Below are 24,058 nucleotides of genomic sequence, written 5' to 3' on the forward strand. Positions count from 1 at the left end.
CCATAGAAACCATTATAACCAAACAATTCATAAATAATTTGTAAAAATTATTTTCTTTTTCTCTGTAATAAAAAAAAAGTGTCTTGTACATGACTGTAACTAAGCTGCAAAAATCCATATTGGTGACAAACAATCCTGCTGGTTTGATTTCACAATTGAATGTTTTTTTTGCAAAAGTATGGTGATTCAAACTATGAAAAGATACCAGAAAACGCCAGGTTCCAAGGATAATGGATCCTATAGCTCTTCATCATTATTAAAGTTTGCGTAGAATACTCTGGTCGCAAAAGCTTGTTAAGTGTTCCCAAGATATTCGTTATTGTCTCCCTTAGTGCTCTAGAATTTGTGCCTCAGGAATTTGTATGTGGACATTCTAAAAAATAAAAGAGAGGGTCTTCTAAGACCTGCATTTTGTTGCTGCTTCTATTTCTACGTCTCTATTTACTAAAGAACTTTTTACACTGGAAAATGACTATAACCCTATTTCTATATCAGCAAGAAATATAGTAAGCTGAACAAAAACCACACATTGGTTCTGGTGCCAGTGCATCATTAGAGTGTATTTTGTTTAAACATGTACATATATATACATATTTCTGTTCAATTCAGTTGTGAGTCAGCTCATTGTATGAAATAGATGGTTAATTTGTTGTCTACAAAGAAACTATATTAAAGTCTGGATTGTTCTGCCAATTACTTTTATTCCCTGCTAACTTCCTTAGTAGAAACAGTTTTCATAACCACAGGCTTACAAAACCCTTGTTGTAGATGCAATGAATGCATTCTTTTTATCATGGCATGCAAATACGATTTGGAAAAAAAAGGTGGGGGAGAGGGGTTGTTGGTACATGCAAGGGGAACTTGCTTTCATTCACATCATTAGGGAATTCTTCAGGGGATTGTGATGTATTAAACTATATCTACTAAAAGAGAGATTTTGCTTAATCACAGACATGGTGTTGCACGTGAAACTGGCCCTTTAAAAGGAAGCGTTTTTAGTGTGTGAGAAGGGAAATCAAAAGACAGTTCAGTGGAGTGTGGAAACCTGGTTGCAAATATGGTTACATCTTACCCTCTGCCAGAAGGATTCACAGAGACGGAGGTGTTTGCTATTGGTACCACTCTTCTGGTTGAAGGTAAGAAAAGAATATCAGCATTTCATACATTTGGTGGCCACATTTATGGGATTAAATATATTACAGGACACATACAGTATTTCTAGGTTCACTATCAATACAAGCTGTCTGCAACTGGATAGTGCAATGGAAGGTGCCAGAAGCATGCTTTTAACCCATTTACCACATAAGAGAGTGCAATAACCTGCTTATGCAATAATCCTTGTTGTGCTTAGTGAAAGCTAAGGAAAAATATAGAATACGTGTATCATATGTATCCTGCACTGTTATACTGAATATGTGCCTCATTTCTGTCATTTGCTGATAAAATATAGCTGTAAAGCTCTGCTGAATAAGGAGTTAAAATCTTTTTCCTCTTTACGGTTCTTGCATTATTAATGCAATTCAACATCTTGGACTCCGTGCATTGACCTTTTGCTTTCAGTTGTGCTTCATTATTCTTGAATGTATTTCTGTTTTTATCTGTTTTCATTATTCTTTTACAGTGCAGACTGTGTAATGTATTTTAGTCTAATAAAAATACATAGGAATCTCTGATAAGCCCACTTAATACAATACCAAGTGCCAAACATATAATTGCATTAGTTCCTTAAGATGGGTTTTCTACAGAGAATGTCAAATTGCATTAAGGATTGGAGTAGTAGAGGCTTACTGGATAACCCTTCACTGATTCATATGGGTTGGAAATTAGAAATGATGCAACTAGTAACAGTGCAGAAAGGAAGGAAAATAGGTAGAAAATGTAAATTATGTTTATCGGTACTGTGATTTTTCAGCTTCATTTGGACTTCAATTCACAAAAAAATCCACTGACAGACAAAGGTTATTTATCAGTAATATCATGACATTTAAAATGTATAATTTGTGTGACTAAGGGTTCACCTTAGGACTGCAATACCAGGGTGCTTGTCCTGCCCTATAGTCAGGCACCAAGCACAATAAGCATAAACAAGTGGTCACATACAAGTTAGTTTACTTAGTGCTTGCTTTTCATATAAATGCTAATAACTTGATTCGCCAATCCCAATAGCCATTCCCAATTAGCACTCAGTTTCTCTTTATACCATTAAACAATGCTGTTCATTGTTTTTATGAATAAGAAAAAAACTAGGTCATCAGTTATGCAAATATCAAAGTATTGCTAAGGTTGTGGTTTGTGCACAGATCAAAAAACATATTATTTTTAGGGAATGTTATTTTATTTTGCCACAGAAACATTATATTTGTGCTATTTGTCAGATCATTGCTTTCAGCACAGCAGAGAAGGGATCAGCAACGTGATGCAGGACCATTAAACTCCAAAATGCTCAATAGCACAAAGCAGACAGAGTGTGATTTTCTTTCATTGATGTTCTGTTTAGAAACAGTGACTTTTTTTTCTTCTTTCAGCTTTACTTGGTATCCTTTTAAATGGCTTGACGCTCCTTTCTTTCTACAAAATCAGAGAGCTTAGAACCCCTAGCAACCTGTTCATAATAAGCCTTGCAGTGGCAGACACTGCTCTGTGCCTGAATGCATCTGTGGCAGCCTTTTCCAGTTTTTTAAGGTAAAAGCTTTTTCACTTATCAGCAATCAAGAAATAATTGCAAATGATACTAAAGCAAGGCATGCTGTCAGCTATTTGTCTATCATAAGGACAGCTATACTACGTACAGGTCACATCATTAGCCTATTACATTTAAAGAGAAATCATTGAATAGGCTTAGATGAAAATACAATTAACTTATGGGACATGTGCATCACATTACATTTTGGCGACATTTATTGAAATGTGTAAAATACAGATATGGAGGTATTTATTACAATTTGTCAAGAGTATTGTGCTTTTTATTATGGCATAATTTCTTCTTCATAATCTCTTTCTGTGCAACCCCTGCCATTTTTTGTGTCTTCTCCCTCCAAACAGCTATTCAGTAAAAAGGACATCTGCCACGGTCTTAATAATGGCAATTACATGGAAACCTTTAGATGCAGCTACCCTCTATATGTGATTTGTGAATAAAATGGCAGGCTAGAATGTAACCATTGTACTAAAAGCAGATGATTTTCATATGTCATTATCATCAGATGTAGAAACCATGTCATCCAACAGATTTTTTGATAAATAATCAGCCATATATCACTCCCCCCCTTGTGTCACGTTTTGTGATGTACATTTACTATTATTGAGCCCTTGTGGTGGAAATGTGCAACTAAACTATGTGACTGATGTGCTGAAAAGATGAATTCATCTTATTTATTTATTTATTTATTTATTTATATCATAAAATATAAAAAATATATAGTTATTATTTTCTGTTTTTCCAACAGGAACTCCCCAGAGTATATACTTTGAACCACCATAGGTTTAGGCTTTGTTAAATTGTGTAGCAGTCTTTTTAATAACACCATAGCAGGTTACAAAGTTCACTTTAAAGCCAGCTAGTAAAAAGTGGCGAGTAAAACAGATGTATGAAAAAGTCAATAAAATAGGTGGTTCCTATGGAGTGTTTTTCTGTGAAGCCAACACGACCAAGCATTAGTGTAATTGTTACAATAATATGGTTTATGTTAAATGTGTCTGTTGAATGAGAGACTAGGATTGCATAAGCCTATTTCTCACAGTTCATAATGATCTCTTCTTAGACATGATGTATCATGTGATTACTGAATATTCAACAAGATTTTTTTTAATTAACCATAAATCATTTAAAAAGTATTCTCTGAACAAGTTTTAATTGCAGGGTATGCTTACAACATCATTTCATTTTCTTCCAGGTATTGGCCATATGGCATTGAAGGATGCCAGATTCACGGATTTCAAGGATTCATTGCAGCTCTTTCTAGTATTGGCTCTTGTGCAGCAATAGCTTGGGACCGTTACCACCAATACTGCACACGTAAGTCCTGCAGTGGGGATAGCCAATCAAGGTACAGGTTACACAACAGATAACAGATATACTCTGCAAAATACCATCAGTGGCATCTCAGGGGCTGCTGGCATCTCAGGGACATCACTAGTGCAGTGAGCGATATTGCTATAAACGGAAATTCAGCTCTTAAAGTTATCAGAGGCAGCTTTTTGCCACCCCTGGTAATTGGGTGCTCCATGCCGCCTGAGGCAAGCTTCTCACCTTGCCTCATGGCAGTAGCAGCCCTAGATACCATTGTATTTTATTACAGAGCTTATCTGATATCTACTTAGGAACCTGTGCCTTTCCTCCTTTTTCAGCTTGAATGGCAGCCCCCATAGCTACACAGCACATTGTTTATATAAACAATAGTAGTTTTTCTAGAGCAAACACATAACTTACGAGTTCATTATATTTAAATTACTTGAGAACACTTTAATTTTTTTGCTGTTACTGTTCCTTTAAAGACAAAAGGCGATCCTCTGACAGACCAGTCCATTGAAATATATCTATACATATAAAAAAAGGGGACTTCTTAACTGACCTTTCGCTTTGAGCCATCCCACTGAACCCCATTCTTACATACCTTAATGCAGGAATCCCCAACTTTTTTCACCCGTGAACAACATTCAGATGTAAAAAGTGTTGGGGAACAACACAAGCATGAACAATGTTCCTGGATGGAGCCAAATAAGGGTTGTGATTAGCTATTGGTAGCCCCTATGTGGACTGGCATCCTACACGAGCAGGCACACTGCCGTTTGTCGCCCCTGTCCCCTAACCTTTATTCATGCAAATTTTCATGGAGATTGTATCTCCTGCGCATCCCCAATGTTTTTGAACCAATGTGGGTGTGGTCGGGCAGCATGCCGCCCCCCGAAATTCCTGCCACCCTAGGCTTGGGCCTAGATGGCCTTCCCACAAATCCAGGCCTGTACAGGAGGCTCTGTTTAGTAGTACATCTGTTTTAATGCAATTAAAACTTTAAATTAATTAAAACATAAGCACTTACTTTGAGGCCACTGAGAGCAACATCCAAGGGTTTGGGGAGCAACATGTTGCTCACAAGCTACTGGTTGGGGATCACAGCTTTAATGAAACACCAGAAGACAGGAGTGGGGTAAAATGGTTGCAGCATCTATTCAAATTTTATTCTAAAGGCAGAATTCCATAAGTGATCTCTACTGTGCTCTGCCGCTCTGAAGACTTGGATTTCCCTTCCATAGTTGCCATTTGAGATCATCACTATGTCATTACATCCAACACTGAGGGTCAGATTTATCAAAGGTCGAAGTGAAAATTCGAATGAAAAAAAATTTGAATGAAAAAAATTTGAATTTCGAGCTATTTTTAGTGTACTTCGACTAGGGAATAGTCCAAAGTCGATTCGAATTTGAAAAAAAAAAAAATTCTGATTTAGAAATTTCACCTACTGTCTCTTTAAAAATTCCGACTTTGACCATTCGCCATCTAAAACCTACTGAATTGCTGAAAATGTGAACATGGCCCCAAACTCCACCAGCAAGGGCTGCATCTCCCACCATAAGAGAAGATCAGCAGCTCTGCTGCCGGTCCTGAGTCTGCAGTGACTCCTTTCTCCCTCTTCTTTGCAGTATTCTGGCAAGGTCCTACCACTGCTAAAATATCTACTGTTTATTCATCAAGAACAAGGCAAAAAACCCAGCCTGAAGCCAGTGCCAATTATGCCAATTATGTTTCTACCGGTTGCCACCCAACCGGTATTTTACTGGCCTAGCCAATAGCCAGCAATGTAGTAGCCAGTAAATTCATAATACATTAAATTTAAGCCCCTGGCCCGCCACCCTTGAGCCTGCATTCTGCATGTGATATCACTGGCCAGCCCCTTTGTCACCACCCCAACCCCACCCCCTCCCTGGCCGGCATATTATTTCTATAAAGGAACTAATAATGCCTCAGGACCCCAATGCGATCATAAACATTCCCTGGATCAAGCATTCAGAATTAAAATTAATTAATACAATGTTGATTGTCACTTTTATACTGTATAAATATATAAAAAAACACAATATAACAGTGAACAGTGGGATTCTTCAGAACTTACTTGTTATCTGCTGTTTATCCTGTGCTTGAATGGCTGCCCCCATGGCTGCACAGCTCCTTGTTTATATAAACTATAGTTGTGTTTGTGTACCAAACACACCGGTTTTACAAGTGCAGGGCAACACTACATTATATTGTCATTCCTTTAAAACACTTTAAATTTGATTCTGCCGATCTCTAAACATAAACCAGTGTAATTTGGCTGCTAGTCCCTTGTCCCTTGTCGTGCAGTCTTGCAAAGCTTTGCAGTAGCTCCAAGGCTTTCCTTTCTAGTAACACTTCCTTGTTAACAAACAAGTCACTGTCAGGCAATGGAGAAGCTTTATATTTAATTTATAGAAGTACAGTAGTATAGACTTGAAAAAAACTGCCTGTTTTTTGTTGACAGAGAAATCATGCAGTTGAAAAATCTGAATTGCTTGAGACATGGCCTATCTAAACATATCTTCTCAATTTGGCCTTTATATTGTGCCTTTTCTTAATCAGTGGTTATTCCTACAGATGTCCTTCATGCACACTTATGTGATTGGGGGTGTCTTCATATAAACAGACAATAAAATGATAGATGGCTTGTGTTGGAGACACTTTTGTCAAGAATTCTTTTGCCAGTTGAAGCAGGGTTTTATAAATGGGCTTTTATGTAATAGAGACCTACATTGTTTGGGTGTAAAGTTTTCCATTAAGTTCAACCTTTTGACTTTTTTTTAACCTGCCTAACTACCAGTTGATCCAGAGAAAGGCAAAAAACTCCATCTGAAGCCTCTCCAATTTGCTTCAGAGGGAGAAAAATTCCTTCCTGGCTCCAAAATCAGACTAGTCCCTGGATCAACTTTTTCTATGAGCTATCTTCCATAACCCTGTATTTCCTCACTTGCTAAAAAGCCATCCAACCCCTTCTTAAAGCTATCTAATGTATCAGCCTGTACCACTGATTCAGGGAGAGAATTCCACCAGCTCTCACTGTAAAAACCCCTTCCGAATATTAAGGTGGAAACTCTTTTCTTCTAATCAGAATAGGTGACCTTGTGTCAGCTGGAAATATGATATGATCATATTATGATCATATTATGATCCCCTTATATATTTATCATATCACCCCTTAAGCGCCTCTTCTCCAGCGTGAACATCCCCAATTTGGCCAGTCTTTCTTCATAGCTAAGATTTTCCATACCTTTTACCAGCTTAGTTGCCCTTCTCTGGACCTTCTCTAATACAATAATGTCCTGTTGGAGAGATGGAGACCAAAACTGTACAGCATATTCTAGATGGGGCTTTACCAGTGCTCTATAAAGTGGAAGAATGACCGCTTTCTGTCATGAATCATGCCCCTTTTAATACAGCTCAATACCTTATTTGCCCTTCATGCTGCTGACTGGCATTGCTTGCTAAAGCCAAGTTTTTCATCTACAAGGACTCCAAGGTCCTTTTCCATAATGGATTTGCCTAGTGCAGTCCCATCAAGGGTATATATGGCTTGGATATTTTTACATCCCAGGTGCATGACTTTACATTTATCCACATTGAATCTCATTTGCCACTTAGCTGCCCAGTTTGCCAGTTTGTCCAGATCCAGTTGCAAGGATGCTGCATCCTGGATGTAATTAATTGGGCTGGATAGTTTTGTGTCATCTGCAAACACTAATACATTACTTACAATACCCTCCCCTAAATCATTAAGTGAGACGAGTTGTTGAAATAATCACCCTGTTATTGATCCCACCTCAGATATTTATGATTATCCAGAAAGACTTTTGGTAAATAAAATAAATGTCCTTGATTTTAATTTTGCAATACTAAACTAATATTGTAAATTGTTCTGTATACTTGCAGGTAGCAAGCTCCATTGGAGTACTGCAGTTTCAATTGTAATATTTGTCTGGGGATTTTCAGCATTCTGGTCTGCAATGCCTTTGTTTGGGTGGGGTGAATATGACTATGAGCCTTTGAGAACCTGCTGCACTTTGGACTACAGTAAAAGAGACAGGTAAATCTAATCCCCAATTGCTATTTTTTTAGAATGTAAAAGAGTTTGCAACTAGAGAAAGGAAGAGTGGGGGAAACACAGTTGAAAGGTAGAATGAGAGAAACACTGAGACTAGTGTCACTGTCAGCAAATTTCCAAATTAATCCTGCAAAAAGGAAAAGTAATACTTCTGTTTATAGCAAGATGCTTGTGTGAGTGTTAATTGGGTCAACAGTTTTCGTCTGGTCCAGTTAGCGCTCACCCAATTCAAACACCACTTCTGGAATAGCAATTTAGCCTAGAAGTCTCTTTAGCCTAGAAATCTTTTTGTTCTCTTTGTATTTTTGTACATATACAAAAAAAATTTAATAATTTTAAATTCAATATTTTGATATTTGCCACAAGAAAATCCAGCACTTGCTTGGAAAAGAACTGGTGGTATCCAAAAATGTTACTCTGATCAAGCTATGAGAACAAAGGTGGATTTAAGCATATTGGAGGGAGTGTTGTCATTTTTTCATATGTTCTAGTTAACATTGCCCTCAGATGCTGGAGACATATTACACTTACCACACTTATGACATATTAGTCATAAGTGGTAGATTTACATAAACTTTATAATTTTATTGCTTAATATAGCAAGATCATTTTGTGTATGAGTCACAATAAAGATAGTGACAATAGGCTGAGGGTAAGACCTTCCCATTTGCAGTATTTAACAATTGGCTTTAGGGTTGAAGACAAGCAAATTTAGGTAGATGAAAAACTGGACAATAGTTACAGGACAGCCAGTGAGGTTTGTAAGCTTGCGGAGTCATAGTGATTGCCAGATCAACATACAAAGTAAAACAAAACATTAATATAAATCCCTGCCCTCTGGGCACTCCTTGTTCAATTGGTCAATTATTCACAACACTGGGCCTCTGGTTGAATGCCAGCATAAAAGAATCAGCCAAATATTTGTGGCCAGCACTGTAGTTACACTTTCAAATTGCCTTGACTTTGCTCCAGTTGTCAGACTCCCTATATTTTTCGCAACTTCACACTGAAAGGGGTTGTTCACCTTTAAATTAACTTTTAATGTGATGTAGAGAGTGATATTCTGACACAATTTGCAATTGTTTTTTTTATTATGTGTGTTTTTTTAATTATTTCACTTTTTATTCAGCAGCTCTCCAGTTTGCAATTTCAGCAATCTGGTTGCTAGGGACCAAATTACCCTAGCAACCATGCACTGATTTGAATAAGAGACTGGATTACAACTAGGAGAGGGCACGAATGGAAATATAAGTGATAAAAAGTAGCAATAACAATACATCTGTAGCCTTACAGAGCAATTGTTTTATAGATGAGGTCAGTGAGGAAGGCATATAATTCAAAAACTATTTAAAAAAAAATGATGAAGTTGCTAAGAAATAGCCATTCTATAACATACTAAAAGTTAACTTAAAAGGGTTGTTCACCTTCCAAACACTTTTTTCAATTCAGTTGTTTTTAGATTGTTCCCCAGAAATAAAGACTTTTTTCAATCACTTTCCATTATTTATTTTTTACTGTTTTTCCAAAATCTAAGTTTAAAGTTGAATGTTCTTGTCTCTGGTGTTTGAGTCTGGCAGCTCAGTAATTCAGGCGCAGACTCTAAACTGTTATAATTTTACATTTAGTTGATACATTTCTCAGCAGCATCTCTGGAGTATTAGTAACTATTGTATCAATTCTAACAGCTGCCTATAATGAAACCCAGAGATTCTCTTCAGCAGGGATAAAGATAAGAAATGTATCAACTAACTGTATCCATTTAGAACAGTTTACAGGGTTGGCGACTCCCCCTCCCAGAGCTGCTTTAGAAGGTGAAAAAGACACTTGACACTTCAATATTAGAAAAAACGGTCACACATAGAAAATAGAAACTCATTGGAAAAAGTCGTTATTTCTGGTGAATTATCTGAAACCAGCTAATTGTTTGAAGGTGAACCACCCCTTTAAAGGTGAACCACCACTTTAATTCCTAACCCCAGTGGAAGTTCCTTCTGAAGCCTTTCTGTTCTGTGTTCTGCTCAGAGAGTGTCCCATGAGCTTCTAATTAGAGTTCTAATCAGATTCAACATTTAAAAGTTCTTGATTTTGCTATCAGAAAAAAATAGTTGGTATTAACTTGGCAAGCACCAATCAGTTCATCTTGTAGCACTTCAAATATAGTGCAAAGGTGCATAGCTTTTAATTGAAGTCTACTGAATAGTGATTGGCGAATCTGACCCATTTCTCCAAAAATCTTCGAAATGGCAAGCGTTCAAAAAGTCTATGGGCGACAACATTGTTTTCACCCATTAGAGTCTGCCGGAGTCGTTTGTAAGGGGAAACCTGACAAAAAATTTTGCTCATCACTACTACTGAAGTATGACAATTGGAACAGCAGAATGGTGTATTTGATCTATACATGAATCCTAAAATACTTCTAGGCCTGAACAATGCAAAATTGCATTTATCACTGGAGCTTGTCTTTGCCATTGGGTGACAGGAAAAACACAATTCTTCAAATATCTCTTTAATCAATTATTACAATATCTAATTTACCATTAAGTATTGCCTGCATTCCAAATACAGTCTGGTATCAGACATAGGCAGGCAACTAATATATTAGATTGTATCTAAGCATTTTTTAATATTCAGTTCTTTTAATGTTGATGCAAATAGATTCTATAGAGTCTGTGAACTGTTTTACATTTTTTGTATTTAATGTTTAAAATTTTCCAATGAAGATGTGGACAAGGTTATTTTGATACTCTATATATGACATACAGTAGTAGAATACTTTGTCTTTTTTGAAAAGGGAGGTGAAAAATGATAGGTATAAAGATATTGTATAGATGGCTATATCAAAGCACATATTATTAGCTCATATATAAACATCTCATGCACACAACCAATTTTTGGCATGTGTAATTAATAAGGTGATCATACATTCAATTTGACTTAACAACCCCCTAGATCTGTGCGATTTAATTCACCATATGTATGAACACCTTTTATGATTAGGCCAAACAATCAGTACATTAGTAGTCAACATAACTAATTCTGATTACTAGGGTACTTCCTTTTCCAGTACAATTAGCTTTCTGCTAGGAGAATGGATGTTTGGTTACAATGTTTGATTTTTCATAAATCATAGTTACTATGCAGTTATATACAAAAGTATTTTTATTGCAATTTATTGAAAACCAAGAATTTGTTTAATGACTTTTCTTTCTCTGTATTCATTACCCTGGTCATATCAATGGCAATCTCTCTTTCTCTAAATTAGAAATTTCATCTCATTTCTATTCACAATGGCTTTCTTTGAGTTTCTTGTGCCCCTCTTCATCATACTGACCGCATATCAGTCAATATATCAGAAAATGAAGAAAAATGGTCAGATCAGGGTAAGAACTTTAATAGGTTGCTAATTTTGCACATACTTGGATTTTTTATGTTGTATAATAAATATCATTATTTGTTTCTACATAAAGGAAAACTATACTCCCCGAACAATGTAGGTCTTTATAAACGTATATTGCATGAAACAGCTCATATGTAAAACCCTGCTTCATCTAAATAAACCATTTTCATAATAATATGCGTGTTTAGTAGTATGTGCTATTGGGTAATTCTAACTAGAAAATTGGCATTTTAAAAAATAAGGGATCCTAGGATTCATGGTGCATACAAACAAACGAAACAAACTATACTTGTTAGGCTGCATGAGCCAATTAACAGACAGCGTTCTGTCTTTTGCTTAAATATTTATATTAAAGCAAGATTCTTTAATATGCCACTTAGTTTATATCAAATTATCTGTTGCTTTTGGGGGTATAGGTTTCCATTAAAAATATTTACAGTAAGAGTGTAAATTCATGCTGATGTAATAGATGTGGTTATGTAACTTTCTTAGAAGACACATGCCTTTTAATGTTATTTCAGCTTCTTTGATTTAACTGCCTTTTGAGATTACTCAGAGTGAGCCAACCAGAAATATATGCAGTAACCATCATGCACATGCAGTCTGAATTTCATATTTTTGAACAGACAGTTATTATCAACTAGTATAGGCAAACAGAAAGAATAGAAAAAGAGCACATCTAATTTTAAATGCAACACGGGTAGTTCAGTACATATTTGTATGCTTTTACTTTCTCTTACTCCAAGACTAAGTCAAATTATATTTAAATACAATGGAAGTGCTACTGATCTGGCCAAATTAACTACAAACGTAGAGAAAAAGAAGGGGGATTGATCAACGCACGTTCCCTGGTCCACTGTCTCACAAGCAATCTAGTATCTATGCAAGTGCATGTATTTACAAAACAGGGGTTATTAATTGCAAAGTTATGATCATAAAATTGGTAAGCCACCATACCACATATTATAGTATTGTATTTTGAAAATAATTCTGTTAATAAAGAAAACATATGTATTGTTGAAGGGAAAACTATACTCCCCGAACAATGTAGGTCTTTATAAACGTATATTGCATGAAACAGCTCATATGTAAAACCCTGCTTCATCTAAATAAACCATTTTCATAATAATATGCGTGTTTAGTAGTATGTGCTATTGGGTAATTCTAACTAGAAAATTGGCATTTTAAAAAATAAGGGATCCTAGGATTCATGGTGCATACAAACAAACGAAACAAACTATACTTGTTAGGCTGCATGAGCCAATTAACAGACAGCGTTCTGTCTTTTGCTTAAATATTTATATTAAAGCAAGATTCTTTAATATGCCACTTAGTTTATATCAAATTATCTGTTGCTTTTGGGGGTATAGGTTTCCATTAAAAATATTTACAGTAAGAGTGTAAATTCATGCTGATGTAATAGATGTGGTTATGTAACTTTCTTAGAAGACACATGCCTTTTAATGTTATTTCAGCTTCTTTGATTTAACTGCCTTTTGAGATTACTCAGAGTGAGCCAACCAGAAATATATGCAGTAACCATCATGCACATGCAGTCTGAATTTCATATTTTTGAACAGACAGTTATTATCAACTAGTATAGGCAAACAGAAAGAATAGAAAAAGAGCACATCTAATTTTAAATGCAACACGGGTAGTTCAGTACATATTTGTATGCTTTTACTTTCTCTTACTCCAAGACTAAGTCAAATTATATTTAAATACAATGGAAGTGCTACTGATCTGGCCAAATTAACTACAAACGTAGAGAAAAAGAAGGGGGATTGATCAACGCACGTTCCCTGGTCCACTGTCTCACAAGCAATCTAGTATCTATGCAAGTGCATGTATTTACAAAACAGGGGTTATTAATTGCAAAGTTATGATCATAAAATTGGTAAGCCACCATACCACATATTATAGTATTGTATTTTGAAAATAATTCTGTTAATAAAGAAAACATATGTATTGTTGAAGGGAATATGTTTAATTCCTTTAAATTCCTAAAAACATAACTTAAGGCCCCATTCAAGAATGCTTGAGCCTTAGACTAGTAAATGCAAGAGTTTCAAAACACTTGCCTGGTTTTCAAATATTTTGGCTTCCTGACAATCTGTTTTTTCCCAAGCACACCTAAAACCTGGCAAGCTTTTTATTTTTTGTCAGGGAAAAGTGTTTAGGAACTCTCTTTTTACATGTTGAATGCTCAAGGCTGTGTGCATAGATACATAGATACATAGATATGGTGAATAGATTTATGTCTATTAATATGTTATCAACATGTTTTCCCAAAAACATTTGTAGACACAGATTATAAATTAAAATAAAAAAGGTCCAATAAAATATACCTTAATTACTATACTTTAATGCTTTTCAGGTTATTTGTAAATGTAATTGTTATTGAAAGCATTATCTGCCTGCCTCTGAATTCCTAACTATTGCTCTAACTAATCATCTGTTTATAATGTTATAGACAATTCACCTTCAGAAAAAACTATAGTACCCATAATGCCTTGCATGTCATGTAATTAACAGAGAGGCAAAGGGGAATAACACACCTCTGCAATCATTGTGAGAACTGCAGTGATAACTGGAGTTTATTTCTGCTACACCAATTCAGCCAATCAGTGAAGACAACAGCAAAGTACAGATACTGTAGATATTACATAGTTACATAGTTAAATTGGGTTGAAAAAAGACAAAGTCCATCAAGTTCAACCCCTCCAAATGAAAACCCAGCATCCATACATACACCCCTCTCTACTTTTAATTAAATTCTATATACCCATACCTATACTAACTATAGAGCTTAGTATCACAATAGCCTTTGATATTCTGTCTGTCCAAAAAATCATCCAAGCCATTCTTAAAGGCATTAACTGAATCAGCCATCACAACATCACCCGGCAGTGCATTCCACAACCTCACTGTCCTGACTGTGAATAAACCCCCTACGTTGCTTCAAATGAAAGTACTTTTCTTCTAGTCTAAAGGGGTGGCCTCTGGTACGGTGATCCACTTTATGGGTAGTGATATTCACTTCAAAAGCCTACATATTTGTTAGTTGTTTAGAATTAAAAAATTGTTTGCCTCACAAGCTACTTGTTGTCTTGCAAGCTTAAAATTAATTAACATTTTAGTTTTAGAAGATGTTGCATACCTGCATATATTTTGAAAAATTGTAGAACTTTTTTTCTTTTTCTTTTTAGTTTAACACTAGCATGCCAGTAAAAACACTTGTTTTCTGTTGGGGGCCATATTGTCTGCTGTGCTTCTATGCTGTCATTCAGGATGCAACCATTCTCTCTCCAAAACTGCGAATGGTAAGTGTCAGAAATCTTTGGATAGAAAGCTCAAAATCACAGAATGATATTTAATAATGATGTAAAATACATGGAAATTATAGTATTTTTTTGCAGAATGTATTTCCACTATTTATGTATGCTATGCAAAATATGTAATAGAACACTGTAAAACATGCAATAGAGCCCTACATGTACAATAACTGAAGAAGTTTCCACTAGAGGTATATTACACTGTACCACTGTAAACGGCTAGGTCCCTTTAAAATTAACTGTGTGTATGATGCAGACAATTGTAATACTATTTTTAATTTTGAAATATATTTTCAGCTGTTTTGCAATTTGGAGTTATGCCTTGTTACTAGGATTCCATGCTGCCTAAAAACCCGGCAGTGGTTTGTCAAGATAGAAGATGAATAGCAGAGGGGCTTTATAGAAAGATAGGCAATAAAAAGTGACAATAAACTAATGCCACTCAGAAAAAACAACCAGACAGCAGTTGGAACAGGCTGCAAAGAGGCCAAAAGAAAAATTATTATTTATTATATATATTGTTTTATATATTATTATTTAAAAAAACAAACTGTATACATAAAAAAAGACAAAATGAAAGCTGCTACTGATAGCTCTCCAATATAGTGATGTCATTATTTGGAATAACCCTAATGAATTTTTTCCTAAATTAATTTTTTCCCCTCATTATTTCAGATGCCTGCTCTCTTGGCCAAGATTTCACCTGCAGTGAATGCCTATGTATATGGACTTGGCAATGAGAATTACCGTGGAGGCATCTGGCAGTACCTTACAGGACAGAAACTTGAAAAAGCAGAAACTGACAACAAGACCAAATAATGTTCTTTAATTTAGGAACAGAAGCTATATACAATTATCCCTGCCCCCTTCACTCCAGTGCAGAAAGTAGAAAAGAAGTTTGATACTATTGTGATATATTTTGTTGCACATAAACAAGGTCAATGCACTGCACAAGCAGTTTGAAGCCAGCCTTGTGTAAATGTTATTATGCTCTTGTTATATTAATGTATGCACAGCTTCTTTTAATTGGTTTTCAATTAAATTCAAATGTATTTGGTTATTTTATTGCTGAATATGGACCAAAGAAGAAGGCTGGCATCCTTGTGACATCTTAAAACTGAAGCACAAATAAATATTAAAATTAGTAGTATTTTATTATTAATAGACAGCTCAATGAAATATACAAAAAGAACAGTGAATTGCATGCAAATTTTCATATAAACCACCATACATACAATACATCTCTGGAGCAAAAAAGTCTGTTTTTAAAGGCCAAGCATTTGGGTGAATTGTTAGGGTGCTGCAATAATTAAACATGCTCCACATGCTTGTGGAGAACAAACTCGTCAAACATATAAAATTAATCTAAAAATGTCTAGTATTACACAGCAACCAATCAACAGGTAGTTATCAGCTATGACAGCTGTTTTTTTGTTATATGCTGCTAGTCCTGGGGAGCCATTATTCCTTAAATTGCATATGTTACTAAGTTGCTATAGAGCCTACTCTAAAGACTGATCCAAGAACCTTGGATTTCATTATACCTCAGTAAAATAATGTTTCTCTGCTTCTGGAAGAAAATGGAGATATCTCAATCAGAAATTTCACAAGGATAATTACCATTATTGCATTCAACTTATTAAATTATACATCATTCACACCTGTCCCTGATTCATTGGAGTTTGAAGTCTTAGGTCCCTACCATAATAGAACATACTAATGTCAGTTTTATCAGGAGCAAATTAATCTGGCTGTATAGTTTTTGGAGTGTGGACGGTAACCTGGAGAAAACACACACAGGTATGGGAAGAACATAAAACGTCTGCAGATAATTTTCAATACTGTTTTTATAAAGCTAGAAAGAAGTAATAAGTACATGTAGTATGTATGTAGAAGTATAATGTAGGGCAGCACCACCTCTTCACCCCCATATACCTGTACACTGTACACACTAAGCTCAGAGGGAGGTGTTGGCATGTGATAAACTAAGGCAGGGGTCCCCAACCTTTTTTTACCCGTGAGCCATATACAAATGTAAAAAAAAGTTGGAGAGCAACATAAGCATGAAAATTGTTCTCGTGCTCCAAATATGGATTGTGATTGTCTTATTGGTAACCTCTATGTGGACTGGCAGCCTACAGGAGCCTCTGTTTGGCAATACACATGGTTTCTATGCAACTAAAACTTGCCTTCAAACCAGGAACTCAAAAATAAGAACCTGCTTTAAGGCCACTGGGAGCAACATCCAAGGGGTCAGAGAGCAACATGTTGCTCATGAGCCACTGGTTGGGGATCACTGAGCTAAGCCCTTTTGTTACCAATTGTTTACATCTTTGTGACCTCTGAAAGATATCCCTAAATGAGATTTTTTGGTGAACTGCAATTCATATATTAGTAAGCTGTAGCTCATCACATTATAGGAGTTCAAAAAAAATGGTAATGTGAGCATATGAGTCAAAAAATATTCTGCTCATCTGCTCATCCGTTTGTATATTTATATATATATATATTTCTTTCTTCATTATTTGCTATTAGCTGCATATATATATACATACATATATATACACATATATATACACACATACACATACACATACACATACACATACACATACACATACACATACACATACACATACACATACACATACACACATATACATATATACATATACACATACATACATACATATATATATATAGACAAATACAAGATTCCTCTGCACTCAACCCATTATCAATATATTTAAGACAGAGACATTTTGTGCATACTGCTACTGAAAAATGCCTTACCCTTTAAACAAAACAGGGATTGTTTGTCCATATATTGCAATATATTTAAGCTGGCCAACTACGTCAAAGTCATCCCATATCTGGCCAGTCCTATGCTCAATTTTCATTTGATTCATTAAGAATTCTATGGTTTCATTATACATTTTATAAAAGGGACGAATGCGTTTTACCTGCAACTTACTAGCTGCTTTCAAAGTAAAACTCCCCAAACTTGGCTGCCCTTTTATTAGACACCAGTGGGATCACCTGACTATAGTTGGAGGGGGTGGGAGCTACAACATGGAGCTGGTCACTGCTCTTGTAGAACTATAACAAACAAGGGAAAGTTGTGCTCACCATTAGTTTTTAAAATCATTAGGCGGGGGTGCAATGAGGGTGTGACCACAAAATACATATAGACAAATACAAGATTCCTCTGCACTCAACCCATTATCAATATATTTAAGACAGAGACATTTTGTGCATACTGCTACTGAAAAATGCCTTACCCTTTAAACAAAACAGGGATTGTTTGTCCATATATTGCAATATATTTAAGCTGGCCAACTACGTCAAAGTCATCCCATATCTGGCCAGTCCTATGCTCAATTTTCATTTGATTCATTAAGAATTCTATGGTTTCATTATACATTTTATAAAAGGGACGAATGCGTTTTACCTGCAACTTACTAGCTGCTTTCAAAGTAAAACTCCCAAACTTGGCTGCCCTTTTATTAGACACCAGTGGGATCACCTGACTATAGTTGGAGGGGGTGGGAGCTACAACATGGAGCTGGTCACTGCTCTTGTAGAACTATAACAAACAAGGGAAAGTTGTGCTCACCACTAGTTTTTAAAATCATTAGGCGGGGGTGCAATGAGGGTGTGACCACAAAATACATATAGACAAATACAAGATTCCTCTGCACTCAACCCATTATCAATATATTTAAGACAGAGACATTTTGTGCATACTGCTACTGAAAAATGCCTTACCCTTTAAACAAAACAGGGATTGTTTGTCCATATATTGCAATATATTTAAGCTGGCCAACTACGTCAAAGTCATCCCATATCTGGCCAGTCCTATGCTCAATTTTCATTTGATTCATTAAGAATTCTATGGTTTCATTATACATTTTATAAAAGGGACGAATGCGTTTTACCTGCAACTTACTAGTTTTTAAAAACTAGTGGTGAGCACAACTTTCCCTTGTTTGTTATAGTTCTACAAGAGCAGTGACCAGCTCCATGTTGTAGCTCCCACCCCCTCCAACTATAGTCAGGTGATCCCACTGGTGTCTAATAAAAGGGCAGCCAAGTTTGGGAGTTTTACTTTGAAAGCAGCTAGTAAGTTTTACTTTGAAAGCAGCTAGTAAGTTGCAGGTAAAACGCATTCGTCCCTTTTATAAAATGTATAATGAAACCATAGAATTCTTAATGAATCAAATGAAAATTGAGCATAGGACTGGCCAGATATGGGATGACTTTGACGTAGTTGGCCAGCTTAAATATATTGCAATATATGGACAAACAATCCCTGTTTTGTTTAAAGGGTAAGGCATTTTTCAGTAGCAGTATGCACAAAATGTCTGTCTTAAATATATTGATAATGGGTTGAGTGCAGAGGAATCTTGTATTTGTCTATATGTATTTTGTGGTCACACCCTCATTGCACCCCCGCCTAATGATTTTAAAAACTAGTGGTGAGCACAACTTTCCCTTGTTTGTTTTATATATATATATATATATATATATATATATATATATATATATATATTTGTAGAAGGGCTGTGGCACACACTTACTGAAGCAAAGACCCAGGTGCTAGTCAGAAAAAATTGTATATTCATGTAGAAAGCTGACGCACACTGGGATTTATCAAAATAAAACTTGTTTTATTGGATCGACGTTTCGGTCCACACACGGACCTTTATCAAGATGATCTTGATAAAGGTCCGTGTGTGGACCGAAACGTCGATCCAATAAAACAAGTTTTATTTTTTATTTTGAATATATATATATATATATATATATATATATATATATATATATATATATATATATATAGATGTGCAGCTAATAGCAAATAATGAAGAAAAAAAGATTAAGACACTTTTTTCTTATGTGTCCTACCTTTAACCTCAGCAAACCAGTTTGGGTGGCAGATCTCATTAGAGATTAATACCTTGACACTTAAAACCTAACCTTTATTCAAAATTGAGTAAAAGATATATGCTACGCCATGACATGGACAACAAATAAACAAGTAAACAGACCCACTGCATATCAATCTTCTTTGCAGATGCCACACCACCGTCCACCTATGCCACCCTAAGCGTTTTGCCAATAAAATGGCTTCATCAGGGGCATAAGTACCGGGTGCGCATCTCTCCCAGGTTTAAATAAGCCCACTGTAACATCCTCTACAGTCAACATGCTAGCTCCTGTCTGCATCATTTCCGGCCACGTATCATACTCCAAAAGACATCACATGGATGTGTGTGTTGCTCTGCCCTTACTGGATAGTTTATCCTAATGCGCATGTGCTTCCCTTCATCCCTCATAATGCGCATGCGTTACTGTATCATTAACCAATATTAGCTAGGGCTAGTAATGTTATTGGAGACTTATATATGGGGAGCCAGTATACTCAACACTGTCAGTACCAGTAAATAACCTAAGTAAAGACATATCATTCTATTGCTCACCATATGTAGTTAACATGGGGCAAGAATAATATTTGAATACAATAAGGAAGGATGAAACTTCAATTTATTACAAAAATGGGGTAAATGTAAAACCTTAATTTAACCCATTAGGGTTTTACTGTTCAGTAAATAAATCCACTGTGCTTCTTGCTGTAACAGTTTTATGTTTTATCACCTATTCTTGTTGTTTGTTTAACCTACTCCACAGCAATGAACTTCATCACTCCTATATCGCCATTATGAACTTCGTTTCATATCAACAACATGCTCTATTATTCTGCGTCGGAATTCCCACAGGGTTTTTCCTACATAGTTCATACCACAATTGCATTTCATGATATACACCACACCTGTGGTTTTGCAAATTATGTAATTTTTTATTTTATACTGTACAGTACATCAATTCTCCCTGCAACCATCTCTGTTCTTCCAACCTAAGGGCATGCCAAGCAGTGACCACATTTATAACATCCTTTTCTAATATTGGTGAGCCATGGTATTTTTGAGGAATTTGTGTAATGGCTATGCATTAATTGGTCCCATAAATTTCTACTGCATCTGTTACCAGAGGTCTCACCTAGAACCTCATTATGTTCCTAGGATGTGTAAAGTAAGGTATCCCAAACTAACTCCAAGGACCCAATCACAGCTCACTCACACTAATGCCAAGGACCCAATCACAGCTCTCTCTTCTGCCTATAACAGCTGCCTTCGGCTTCACGAGGAGCCCTGTGCTACTCAGATGCCGCCAGGTCTTAATGTGAGAGGACAAAAAGAAAGTTCTGGGCAAGCTAGGGAACAGGGAAACAGGAAGCGTAGTCAATTGCCAGGTCGGTAACAGGTTGGTAACAAACAGGCAATACAGTACAAGATCAGAAAACAGCTATGGAAATAGACCTTACATTGGGCAACATGAAAAGGAAGATGTGCCTTTAAGTATTTGAATTTCGCGCCAAGCGAGATGACGACAGATGTGGACACGCATCAAAAACCCAGAAGTATCACAAGTGCACATCCAACGCGGATCGGCTCGATGAAATTGGACGTGGCAGGCGTCCCTGGAATGCAAGGTATACTTACAGGATGTGTCAATGTTTGCACAAAATTTGGGTGATCTCTCTATGTTCAACAATGAGCCTGATTGTCTTAGTATTACTGTCTCTTTCATGTGTTTTATTTTTTCTGGGAACACCTGTCCACCTCTATGGTCCTCTTATAAGCTTTCTTGTGGAAATTGTGGCTATATCCTTTTTGTTTAAATCTCAAGTATAGTTTCATTGCTTCTACTTTAAATTCATCAGATGTGCTGCATAATCTCGTCACCCTCAAATTTTGACCTACCTGGATCCCCCTGATAGTATTTTTTGGATGTTGACTTTGTGCAGGCAGAAGATTGTTGGTGGCTGTCCCTTTCCTATAAACTGAAGTAGATATGTAGTTATTATGACCACAAATGTCTAAATAATTTACTTTGTTTATGCAGTGACCCTCAAGTTAATATTATTAATATTAAGTTTGTTCACAAATTCATGGAATTTATCACTGTCATCTATGTAGCGTAGCCAGAGTGGAATTAATTGTGTATATTCCATGAGATTTTCCCAGAAGACAATGTTACTTTCCCACCACCCCAGATAAATATTGGCATAAATGGGTGCACACATGCTACCCATTGCTGTGCCCCTTATTTAAAGGTAGTATTTCCCATCAAAAGTAAAATAGTTGTGCATTAATATTAATTCTAGAAGTTCAAACACATGATTCGAGTATTGTTGCCCCCTTTGATTTAAAGATGTCTTTAAAGGGCCAGTAACATCAAAAACATTTTTTAAAAAATTTGTTAGTATACAACGAAAAAAAAACCCACCAAGTCAAATTAATCGTTAAAATCACAAAGTCTTTATTAAAATGACTTACCGTACCTCCACTTGCGCTCCTCTTCAGAAAGCTATCAGGCAATTCATCGGTGCTCGATTTTTCTATGTATACTAACGATTTTTTTTTTAAAAAAAGTTTTTAATGTTATTGGTCCTTTAAGAGTATGAAGGCCACCTCATGTAGAATACAATAGTACAGTGATTCCACATCTAAGCAGGCTAAAAATTGATCAGTTCCCAGTGTAATTCCACTCAGATGCTGTATAGCATTCATTGTGTCTTGTTCAAAAGATGGAAGGCATGAGACAAATGGTGTAAGGAAATTCTAGAGTTTATAATTGAAACATATGACATGTGAAATGTAGCTTCTTTTAATGATAACATGTCCTTGTGATAAATGTAGCTTCTTTTACAAGAACAAGTCCTTGTGACAATTTGAAACAGTTGCATATGTACACCGCTAGCTGTCCCCTGAATAAATGACGTGGGCCAGATCAGCTGCAGAAAGATTACAACATTTTACAACATATATAAAACGTCTGATACTTCAGGTATAAGGCAGACAACCTGCAGCTTCCTTCTGTATTGCTTGTCTCCTAGCAATAAGAATAAAACTTATCACATTCCTCTGAACCCTAAATGTCCTTGGCAGATTTTAACAACTTGGTCCTTAGGACCGGAAACCAACAGCTGTCTTCCCAAACGGGAAACGTAACTGTGGTCACTGCAGAGGGTTAATCCTTTTCTCTCTGCAGACTGAACCGAAAGACCTTCTGACAGCTGTCGTAAAGAGAGGCCAGTCGCCCTCGTTTGGGGAGCAGTGGCGGTTTCTAAAGAACACAGTGACCAGGGTCACTGGAATCTGGTAACGTATATGTTTTCTTTTTGTTGTTGTTGTTACTAGTTGTCTACGTAAAGGTCCGTTCACTAGACTGTTGATATAAAGGTGTATGGTGGCAGGATTGCCCTGCCTTTCATAAAGAGACAGGGAGTGATAGTGGGTCCGGTCACCTAGACTGTTGATATTAAGGCGTGAAGTGGCAGGATTTCCCCGCCTTTGATAAAGAAACAGAGTGACAAGCGGACGAGTCCATAGTCTGTGTGAGAAGACCACAGGTCTATTTGGGGGTCAAAGAGGGAATGGTCAACCCCTCAGACAGGCCGTAAACGTGAAAGTTTTCGGCAAACGGACTACCTTGCTCCTCGGGTTTTACTTCGCCGAGCTCCAAGCTGTGAGGCCATATCCATGAGTACTGCTTCACCAGGAGTTTGACACCACAAAATAGTTTGTCAATTGTTTGTCATTTTTACTTACTAACAATGGGAAATAAATGCTGTAAATGTATCAATGATCTAACTGAGGACGCTCAGTTCATGCATGATCAGGATCCACATGATATCAGGTTCTTAAAAGGTAGAAAGAGGATTATAATCTTGACCCTATATTAGACAAGGAACAGTGTAAATTGCTTGTTGGAGTGGTACTGACACTAAGGGGCACATTTACTTAGTTCGAGTGAAGGAATAGAATAAAAAAAAGTTCGAATTACGAATGATTTTTTTGGCTGCTTTGACCTTGGACTATGACTTCAACTTTAAATTGAACGATTCAAACTAAAAAACGTTCGACTATTCGACCATTCGATAATCGAAGTACTGTCTCTTTAAAAAAACTTCGACCCCCTACTTCTCCATCTAAAACCTACCGAACCTCACTGTTAGCCTATGGGGAAGGTCCCCATAGGCTTCGTAAGCTTTTTTTGGTCAAAGAAAAATCGTTCGATTGATGGATTAAAATCCTTCGAATCGAACGAATTGCGGTAAATCCTCTGATATTCGAAGTCAAAGGATTTAA

General features: G+C 36.3%; 1 protein-coding gene across 1 annotated transcript; it reads left to right on the top strand.

Annotated features, from left to right (window-relative positions):
* Positions 1 to 1,032: 1,032 nt before the first annotated feature.
* rgr.S (retinal G protein coupled receptor S homeolog) lies at positions 1,033 to 15,987 on the top strand. The gene is made up of 7 exons (NM_001094560.1): positions 1,033 to 1,136; positions 2,526 to 2,682; positions 3,894 to 4,015; positions 7,940 to 8,093; positions 11,374 to 11,491; positions 14,718 to 14,831; positions 15,519 to 15,987. Exons 1-7 carry the CDS (start codon positions 1,058 to 1,060, stop codon positions 15,660 to 15,662), a joined length of 888 nt encoding a protein of 295 aa, NP_001088029.1. The 5' UTR covers positions 1,033 to 1,057; the 3' UTR covers positions 15,663 to 15,987.
* Positions 15,988 to 24,058: the final 8,071 nt, after the last annotated feature.

This window comes from Xenopus laevis, chromosome 7S, assembly GCF_017654675.1.
Source record: "Xenopus laevis strain J_2021 chromosome 7S, Xenopus_laevis_v10.1, whole genome shotgun sequence".
Classification (NCBI taxonomy): Eukaryota; Metazoa; Chordata; class Amphibia; order Anura; family Pipidae; genus Xenopus; species Xenopus laevis.